Genomic DNA, 10,237 nt, shown 5'->3' with positions numbered 1-10,237 from the left:
ACTAAAAGAGTCTGAGAAGTCCGGGGCTGTTCATAAAACATTCAGGACGCCACAGTTTATTCCACACTACTGAAGCTGCTCCTCTTTTTGGAACCACTGCGGAGTCTGTAATAATTTCACTTAAAGCTATGCTTGTTGTTGACGTGTATCACAATATGAACTTTCCATATCGTATTAACTATACTGTTAACTAATAGAGAGCTACATGAACCATGCACTGCGTGGTGGCCAAGGATCAAGGAGTGTTGCAACTCTCTCTTTAAATGGTGCTGGACAGTAAAACTGGTGTGTTTTAGGACACAGATAAGGGAGATCTACTTGCCGCATACCTGATGAACTACGTCGCACCCAATCATGTGTATGTTGAGCCCCTTTCCCACTGGACAGTAAAACCACCAAGAGCCTGTAACGTCTGGCTTTTGTTTTTGATAGGAAATGTTACAATCAGCATTCACTCTGGGGAGAAGTGACTCTGCAATAGTCACAAGTATTTATCAGCTCCAGCTCTGATCTGCTCCAGTCGCCAGTGATGTAAAACAACACTCGGATAAATACGGTAATTTTCAGCCCTTGATCCAAAAATGCACGACCACACAGTATTGTCTGCCCCAGTCCAAGCAGCACTCAAGCATTATTTAAAATTAGCCTGCAACGAGTTTGAAAGAGAGGCTGAACACGTAAGTAACTGGTATAAAAAAAAGAAGTAACCACTGTATCAGGTTTACTGGCTTCTATGGTGCTTTCTGCTGTTTGCTTATTCTGTTGTCTGGCCTGTCAGTGACGTCAAACGTGACACACCAGCAACAAAACAGAAAGGCACACTCATCTACTGCAGAGCGATGCACTCGGCTCTAGTGCACTGGCAATGGAAAAGGAGTCTATGGCCTATTTTTAGCAGGTTTTCCAGTGTTTAAAAAGACTGCTTTTCGCCATAATTTTGGTGGAAAAGTGGACTTTTCACGGTTGATGGTTTTGCAAAATCCATGTCGTGGCAAAACGTGACACCTGTGATGATGATTAAACCGGTATAATGCCCACCCCTAACGTGAATGTGTTCTAACAACACCTGTGAACATTTGCTCATATGCAGCCCAGAGAAACATGACTTCAATAGTCATTGTCACATTTTCTTGTAAAAAGTGCTCTCACTGAAGAAAACTACTTTGCCAAGTAGACCCTGGATGTTGAAACCAGCTTTGGGCCACAGCCTCTGACTTTGAAAGACAGATTATTCATGCAGAGTAACCATATATCACTTAAGTAGGACTCTGGGACCTCTGCCGTCCTTCGCTCCCTCCACCTGCTCTCTACACGTGTCCACATGTTGGACGTTTGCCCTCGCTCAAGGGTTTTCCTCCATCCTTTCCTCCTTCTAACCTACTTTCTCTTTCTCAACTCTTCCTATCAGTCAGTGTCAGTCAGTAAATTTCAGTCCATCTCTGCCGAGCAGACGACAGCTCTGCTCTGTTTACTGCTGTCAGTCTGGCAGAGTATTTCCCATGGTGCTGAGAAGATCTACTCTTATTAAGCGAAGGAAATCCCCATCTCTGCCCTGCGGCGTGTGGATTAAGGATTTTGGCCTCTTGTGTTCCCGCAGCCTTCATACATGTTTAGAAATACCAACAATACTGTAAACCCTCTTGAACATGTGGGTATTTTCTGACCGTGTTCGTAACATCGTGGTTTTCTCAGAGTGGATTGTGTGAAAAGCTGCTCCGCTGTGTGTGTGAGCAGTCAGAAGCTCCCAGCTCAGATTTCACAGTTACTCTAAAAAGAGCCACTCTATAAACGTATGCTTTACTTCTTTACTTTCCTCTGCGCTTGATGCATTGTACTTCCTCTCTTTTTTTTTTTGGTATTCAGGACTGAGTCACCATTTTAATTAGAGCCAAAATAAAAGCTTCCTCATTCCTCTCAGTGTTTTTTGGCCACGCCTGAAAGAGGGTGAGAATGAGGAAGGGACAGATTCACCTCAGGCTAACTTTGACTGGAATTGAAATTAATTGTTTTACATGCCCAAAGCAACACCCTGATTAAATAAGGAGTACATCATGCCCTTATGTTTTTATTCATGGTAACGCAAAGATAATTTTAAATAGTCAAGCAAGGGCAGCGTGAAAGGAAATGCTCGGAGTGAACTGTTGAAACAAATTGATGTGTGTGGTTTTAGCACTTTGCAGTCTTTTCTTGGTATCAGAGCGCTCAGTGAGCGAGCCTTTTATATCCCTGTAAGAAGTCGCACTGTAAACCTGTTTTTATCTTCTTCAGGTGCAGAACATGATATAATCCTTTTGAATATTTAGATCCTCCTTTCAGGAATACAAAGGTAAAATAAAGCCAGAAAATAAAGCCAGAGAAGATCAGCATCTGTGGTCTGTTAAATACACCAAAGTCTTCTCTTTAATATTTAAAGGAACTGCTCACCCTCAGAATGACCATTTGTTTACTAATTACTCACCCTGTGCTCTATTGAAATTGTGAAGGAAACTTTGTTTTTCTCGCATTTTCTGGTGAACAAAGAATCTAAACAATTGAGAAAATTGTTCATGAATTTAAGTAAAAGAGTCTGTATTAAACAACAGCAAAACTATAACAAAACATCTGTTTACGAGCTCTCACACAACTCGTGCACTATAATCCAAGTCTCATTTATCCAGTCGTATGCTCAGTGCTTCCCCAACAGAGAGTCCTTTTCAATGGGGAAATGAAATTAAAGTAAAACTTGTCTATGCTCTCTTCAGAGCCACACTAAAAACACTAATTTTACCTTGCAGAACACAGGAGCTGCTGGTCTACTGCTGCCTTGATCAGTTAGTTTGAATGTGTTCATGTGTGACTCCAGTGTTTTAAAGTTTTACTTCCGAGTCACACAATAACTCAAACAAACTAACTGATTGAGGCAGCGGAAGACCAGCAGCTCCTGTGTTCAGTGAGGTAAAATTACTGCTTTTGTCCATGGAATCTGACTTTGAAGAGAGCATAGACACATTTCACTTTCAGTTCAGTTCCTCGTCGGAAAGGACTGCCTGTTTGGGAAGTACTGAGCATACGACTGGATAAATGAGACTTAAATTATACTGCACGAATTGTCTGAGAGTTTATAATCAGATGTTTTGATATAGCTTTGCTGTTGTTAAACACACACCCATTTACTTTGCTTCATAAATAATTTTCTCCATTCTTGGATTCTTTGTTCACCGGTGGATGAGAGAAAAACAGTTTTCTTTACAAATTGAACTTAATATGGGTTGAGTAATAAATAAACAAATTAGAGCTGCAATGATGAGCCGGTTAATTAATTAGTCAGTCGAAAGAATATTAATCACCAACTATTTTGATGATTGATTAATCATTCAGGCATTTTTCAAGCAAAATTCCCCAACGTTCACTGATTTCAGCCTCTTAAATGTCAGAATTTGCTGCTTTTCTTCATCATTTATGATTGTTGATGTGAGTAATTGAAGAGTCTTTGGGTATTGGACTGTTTAGACAGTGAAGCTATCTGAAGACATCATTTCAGGTTCTGGGAAATCATGATGAGACATTTTATAGACTAAACAACTAATTGACCCTTTGCTAAGCCCCGCCCTTTTGTGATGGTCCAACAAGCTGTCGGAATAAGCACAGAGCCCACACTGTAACTAACTGCACTCCCTGAAGAAATATTATCATATTTTTGGAGAAACGAAACTGATTCCAGAGAGAAGCAGACAGAGGGGTCTACAGTCTGTGTTTGAAGGATATATCCAGGATGTCAAACTGACTCAGCAGCAACAACAGGTTAAAAAGACAAAGATAGTTAGAAGCTAAAGCCGAACTATAGGCTACAGATCACAGTGTAAAAGTGAACCACCACATCACTGCTGATCGCCACACAAGACAATGAATATAAAGGGAAACTTTGCTGATATTGAACCAGCTGTGTGGCATCACAGTGTGTGCAGATCAATGGTGTTTGGCTTCTCCCCCGCGCCGCTGCTAGAACCAGGGCCTCCACCGCGGGACAGGCAGGGATCTATATTGGGCATGGAAGATGACACTCAGAAAATCAGACAGGTTGTCAACAGGCCAACAGTTCAGCCAGATTATCCAAATCATTTTATTTTGGAGGTAGAGCTGAAAGCGAGCTCATGATAATCCCTCACTACACACAGGAAAATTGTGCATGCACGACTACGGCAATTACAGTAGGTCAAAAATGAACCAGGAGTCTGTAAACTATGATGAACATTTACAACAGGCTTCCAGATAAGTTTTGTTGACCTGGAGGTTTGATTAAAAGCTGTATGATCGTTTGACAGTTTGTGTTTCACAGTCACCTCTTACTTTGTTTTATCAATGTTGCTGCTTTCGTGTATCTCAGCATCAGTAAACAGAGGCGCCGCAGTGTTGGTTTGCTAATGTGAATATGATGGACACAGCATCTGAGGTTATAAACTCCAGGTAATGTGACTTTAGTGTATCTGCTCACATTGCAGGACTGTCAGAGTTGCAAAAGTTTAATGTCTCTTGCACTCACAGAACCACCTCAGCACCTTGTGTATGATTTTAAAAAACCCCACATGGTTGTTGATCTTGATTCGCTGGCATCTTGGAAACACAGGATTTTCACCTGACAGTGGCTTTGAGGAAGAGGAGCAGCTGTCTGCATCAATCTTCAGTCGAAATCATCTCTCTACCAGCCACATACTAATGCGGAGGCCTCGCGTGACCTTGTGATAAATCTCTACTGTCTAACGGAGACCTGCATGGGAGAGGAAGTAGTTCTTTTTGTCGTTGCTGTCTTAGATGTGGCCCCAATAACATGCACAATAAACGTTCATAAAGCCAAAGTAATGAGGTCACTGCGGACCCCAGAACAGGCCTTGGTTAGATTTCCTCTCGTCCTCTTGTCTGGGACGAGGGAAGAATTTTGTTGCAAAGTGCTGCTGCTTACATTGTGTGAAGAGGGGGGCGTTGTGTGTTGTTACAGTAATGTTCCCTTTGAGGGTTATTAAGTTTAGTCTGCGGTATAAGTTGTCATTTAAATACAGTCGTGTGTGCCCTCCTACTCTGCTCAGTGGGTGGTGATGTCAGCAGCCTCAGTTACAGAAGCAGAACCTGCCCACACTGATTACACTAGAACGGGAGGTAATGTTAGAAGCTCAAACCCTCGTCTAAACTGTAGATGTACAGTGTAAACCGCACAAGGAGAAATCAATGGCACCATGCTCTCTTCGGATTTGTCCATCTTGCTTTCCTTTTGACACTTTCTCTCCTTGTGTGAGAGAGACGAGCAGCAGTGTGTGTCCAGGTGAGAAGATTCAGTCTGGTGGAGCAGCTCTACTGCTGATATTTACCTGGCACTTGTGGTGGTGATTTGCAAGGCACCAATAGGTGCTTGGGGATCAGGCTGCCTCGTCACTGCACACTGAGTTTGATTAAACAGAGAGGTGTGTGTGTGTGTGTCTCCCACGGGATGTCATCCCACGCCAAAGCTCCAGGAAAAGGTTTGAGTTCTTTTAATAAAGCAATGCAGAGCCAATCTCTCCGACTGTGCCAGAGTCAGCCTGCTTTATTAAAACCTAGAGGCTCTTTAAAACTCTCACTAATACAGCTAGTTCACTCTTAAGCGTCGTTGCTTAGTCAGTCCGTCATTCTTCTATATTTCTGTACAATTTCTTAAGTTTTTCTCGATTTTCCTTCATTTTCAATTTCAGACACCTCTTCACCCTACAGCAGTGTTAGAGGCTGGCACATTGTTGAGAGCCAACAAAACAACACATCTGAGAATCATTCAAATATTCGACATTCTTGTCTTTGTTGTATTTTTCAAATGTGAAGACGTACCTCTTTTCTCTGTCGTATGTCATCGTAAATGATCCAGGTTTGTTTTGATGTGTTGATCGGACAATGGTAAATGGACTGAATTTTTATAGCACTTTTATCCAAAGTGCTTCATGACCATTGAGACCATGGCAATGCAGCGTCTTGCCCAAGGCATCCCAGCTATTAGTTTGACAACCCGCTCTACCTCCTCAGCCACTGCTGCCCAAACTGAAATAAGCGATCTGACAATGTCACCTTGGGCTCTGCGGAAATTCTGATCTTTGTAATTTCCGTGACAAATAATGGATTCCTTAATTGCAAACAAATAACATATAATCAATAATGACAGTAATCTTCAGTTGCAGGTCTAAGCTCCTCCATCACCGCTCAGTTTAAATTCACCTCAGGCTTCATGGTTGCTCACAAGACATTTCTCCTGAAGACTTACTCAGGCATAGGGAGGGGGGGGATTGCACTCGAATGCCCCTTGCAACAGACTGCTTGCTTTATACACATGACACCTCATCCCTGATCCCCACATCTGAGATGAAACACTCTTTTTAATTAAGCTAGATTTATGCATGCGGTCTCCCAGCGCTGGGAGCTCGTGTGAAGTGGCTGCTGGCTCTTCCCTGGGTATATGCAGTGTGCTTGACTTTACGGAGGCTGGAGGAGAAGCACAGATCTGATGACAGCAGAGCTGGGAGAGGACCTTGCTGGGTGAACAATTGTTTTAAAGGGGACCTATTATGCTCATTTTCAGGTTCATGCTTGTGTTGTTGGTTTCTACTAGAACTTGTTTACATTCAAGTGTTCAAAAACACTTTATTTTCCTACATTAGACAGGAAGCAGGCCAGCTGGGGCCATCTTTGTACCGTTTGCATGTTCTCCCTGTGTCAGCGTGGGTTTTCTCCGGGTTCTCTAGCTTCCTGCCACAGTCCAAGGACATGCACGTTGGAGTAATTGGTGACTCTAAATTACCCATAGGTGTGAATGTAAGCGTCAATGTTTGTCTGTGTCTGTGTGCCAGCCCTGAGACACTCTGGCGGCCTGTGCATGGTGTATCCCACCTCTCGCCCAATGTCAGCTGGGACAAGACATAGCTCCCCCCTGGTTGTTTAGCGGTTAAGGATAATGAATGAATGTCTCTGCTGGAAGTCCGTCACGAATCTCTGCCTTTTCCCCATTGTCCAATCGGACAATCGAGAGGTAGGCCTTCTGTGGTGGTCATGACAACAAGTTTACAGCTGGCAAACAATGGAGGAGAAACTGGTGGTAGTGGTTGCTGGATACCCAGAGCTATACAGCCTGATGTTAGACAGCATATGCCTGGAAATGGCCATCATGGAGGAGAAGCTCCTGGACCAACTGGTGGTACTCCCCGGGATCCACCCTCTTTTTTAGGGTCTCACGTACCCACACAGATCTCTGTTTCCCTGTGCCCAACAAACTATTTACTGACAGCCTCTCACCCTCAACCAGAGCTACAGCAAGTGCCCTCTGCCTCAACATTTTAGGGACTAGATACTGATTACTGTCAAATAAATAAACAGTACATTCATTACACAGGAATGTTAGCGTCCTGTGTGATCGGGGCTTAAAGCTTCACTGTGTCCACTGAGAAAATTTACCAATAAAACCTACTAAACCAAAATCTTTATTACTAGACATGTTCCATGAGGAATATGATCCAAAGTTGGGGAGAAATTAGTCTGAGTGGGCGGAAGTTCGCTGCAGAGATCAGCCTCTCATTGGGCGGAACAAGCCACCCGCTGAAGTCCCGCCCTACCACCTCCGGTTGTGTAGCAGTTTTCAACCGTTTTCAACACGTCCTTTACTAACTTTTGCGGTGTTTGATCTTGCGGGGATGTAGCCATTTTTCTGCCATGGTTCGCGTCCTGTAGGTGATATTTTTGTGGGCGTGTTACACCAAAACCTGTTTCCCCCCGGCAATATTTTTGCAAGCGCACCGTTGCTGTGGCACCGCCCAGAACGATTGTGATTGGTTGAAAGAAGTACAAGCAGCGGGGCGTTTTTTTCTCCAATCTCAAAGTGAGAGTCGGCCCAGCCAGACCTTTCTTTTCTTGAGAAAGGTCTGGTGAGCGAGACTAGGGAGAAATTAACAGCATCCACAACCAAGATTACATGTTTCCCTGACGTTAGCATGTAGCTACATGTAGCAGTGTAGTTGCAGCCGGGGAATTACTGTAACGGAAAATCGCTTCACTTTCTAGTGCGAAAAAAATTACCAATAAAAGCTAATTAACTAAAGTCTTTGTAACTTTACACTTTCTAGCAGGAATATGATTTAAAATTGGTGAGAAATGAGCAACATCTGCAACCAAAATTACATGTTTCCCTGATGTTAGCATGTAGCTACATGTAGCAGTAGGCTATGTAATGTAAACACTTGCAGTAACGTGTCTAAAGCAGGTGATCGAATCTTCTCAAAAGTAGAAAAAAAGGTTAGAAACAGTGTAGTGAGAACAGTCTCACATGGATTACTTCTACATACATGTACCTCATTATTTGAAGCTTTGGCCGTGTTCAGTATAACCATCTGACACTGTAACATTATATATTTGACAGAAAAATCATAATAGGTCCCCTTTAACATCCTGTTTCTGCCTCAGCTGGAAGCAGAAAAATATTGCCTTAAAATAAATGTTGAGAAGTAAGGTTGTACTGTACTAGCTGCTCTGACATCACTGTGTTTAACAACCCTGCACTTTCCAACGTAACAATCAAAAACAAGGTTGTTACTGTTAAAGGAAAAAAGAACAAGCTATTAAGACTTCTACTTAGTGGCTGTGTTTGTGTGTAAAGTGAACAGAAAATTGTCTTGTCAGGCAAGATGTACTGTAAACAAACATTCAAATGATAATGTGGGGTCTTTTGCATTTCAGTTCTACAGTGACAACGTAACCTATTCTCCCAGAATTAATTATGCCGGCACTCTCCATCTGTCAGCTTTTAAATTCAGCTGCCTACAAAGACATCCATTCTCAAGCCGATATTATTTTGCTTCTTGTAACTCCCATGCAAACCACAGCTCACACACGCTTTGCTGTCCCATGTGCTACAGACGGTGTGGCCTCTTAACAGCAGTTCCCTGATGGGACCGTGATGCTTGATGATTTATTTTCATTTCATTACGTTTGTTTCTCTGAGCCGCTAAACTGTCAGTTTTCAAATCTATATCTCCTTTGGGAAGGAGATCCTGGTAGCTTAGATGAGGTCTTCAGACTAGACCCCAGTAGGTTGTCAGCTTGCAGATGATAGGCATATATCACTGTCTCGCCATGCCTGATTGGCTTTCCTGTAGCCAATCAGGCATGGTGAGCAAAGAGAGGGAGCAGCTAGAGGTGAGGGTCCCAGGAAGGCAAGTCAGGCAGGTCTGCAAACCATGTTTCCTGCTTTTTCCAGGCAGGCTTGGCCTATGGTACATCATGAATATGCTGTAAGAAGCTTCTCTTTCTGCCTCACATCTGGATAGCTGCGACGATTAGTCGAGTCATCAATTATTGATCAAATGTCTTTTAATTTCAGAAAAGGTTTGACTGCTGTTCACGAGGCTGGCGTACACAATGACTTAACAAATTGACATGAGTGCATTTTTAAAGCTCCCAATTTGATAATCTGCCAAAGGTGGTCTGAGCAAGCGCTCCCCTGAGCGTGATTAATCACATCATGACTCATCCTCTTGTGCCTAAATTCATTTTCCATGATTAAAGTGAGAGATCTAATAGAATGACTAACACCGTGTTTAGGAAATTTACAAACTGACTTGTGTGTTTGGGGGGGGGGGGGGACATCTTAAACAAATGGCCCCACAACACTCATTAAATCCAAATGTTCAACCTTAATTGTCATTTCTCGTTTCCTCTCCATCTCTCTTCACGCTGTATTACCATTGGCAGGATGAACTTCACGCTGTGCTTTGTGGCAATGACTTTTTTGTTTGTTTGTTTGTTTGTTTTCAGTGGACTTGCTCGGCCTGCTGAAGTGGCGCACCAACACCAGCCTGCTGCAGCAGAACCTTCGTCAGCTGATGAAGGTGGAAGGCGGCGAGGTTGTCAAGGTCAGTGACAAAAGTCATCCTGCAATCTGCTGACCACACCTTGTCTGTGGTCTTTGTTTTAATGAGTTACAAAACTGGTGCATTCAAAGCTGGAGCAAAAACTGATGATCTGGATATTGTTTGCATGATCCTGCTTAAATCAAACTGAAATCAAAATGTATTGATGTACATAACCATTTAGTGCAGGTTGTACAGATTTTAGGGAAGCATTTGATGAAGCATTTAAAGATACTCTGAGAAATAACATCACAAAAATGCCGATGTAGGCACTGGCGAACTATTTCTGTTGCAGAGCTCAAAGGTTGTATCCTTGAAAAAGCACCTCACCCTTTTGCCTGCATACAGAT

General features: G+C 42.8%; 1 protein-coding gene across 2 annotated transcripts in view; it reads left to right on the top strand.

Moving 5' to 3' along the window:
* Window positions 1-10,237, top strand: part of dock1 (dedicator of cytokinesis 1) — a 271,540-nt gene that overhangs the window by 66,619 nt on the left and 194,684 nt on the right. For both annotated transcript variants that reach the window (XM_050059204.1, XM_050059203.1), the window contains exon 19: window positions 9,793-9,890. In XM_050059204.1, coding sequence (XP_049915161.1) covers window positions 9,793-9,890 — 98 coding nt within the window. The remainder of the gene's footprint in view (window positions 1-9,792; window positions 9,891-10,237) is intronic.

Source organism: Epinephelus moara, chromosome 13 (assembly GCF_006386435.1).
Source record: "Epinephelus moara isolate mb chromosome 13, YSFRI_EMoa_1.0, whole genome shotgun sequence".
NCBI classification, from domain to species: domain Eukaryota; kingdom Metazoa; phylum Chordata; class Actinopteri; order Perciformes; family Serranidae; genus Epinephelus; species Epinephelus moara.
Note: the sequence above shows the minus strand (reverse complement) of the source record. Positions and strands in the feature narration are given on the sequence as shown.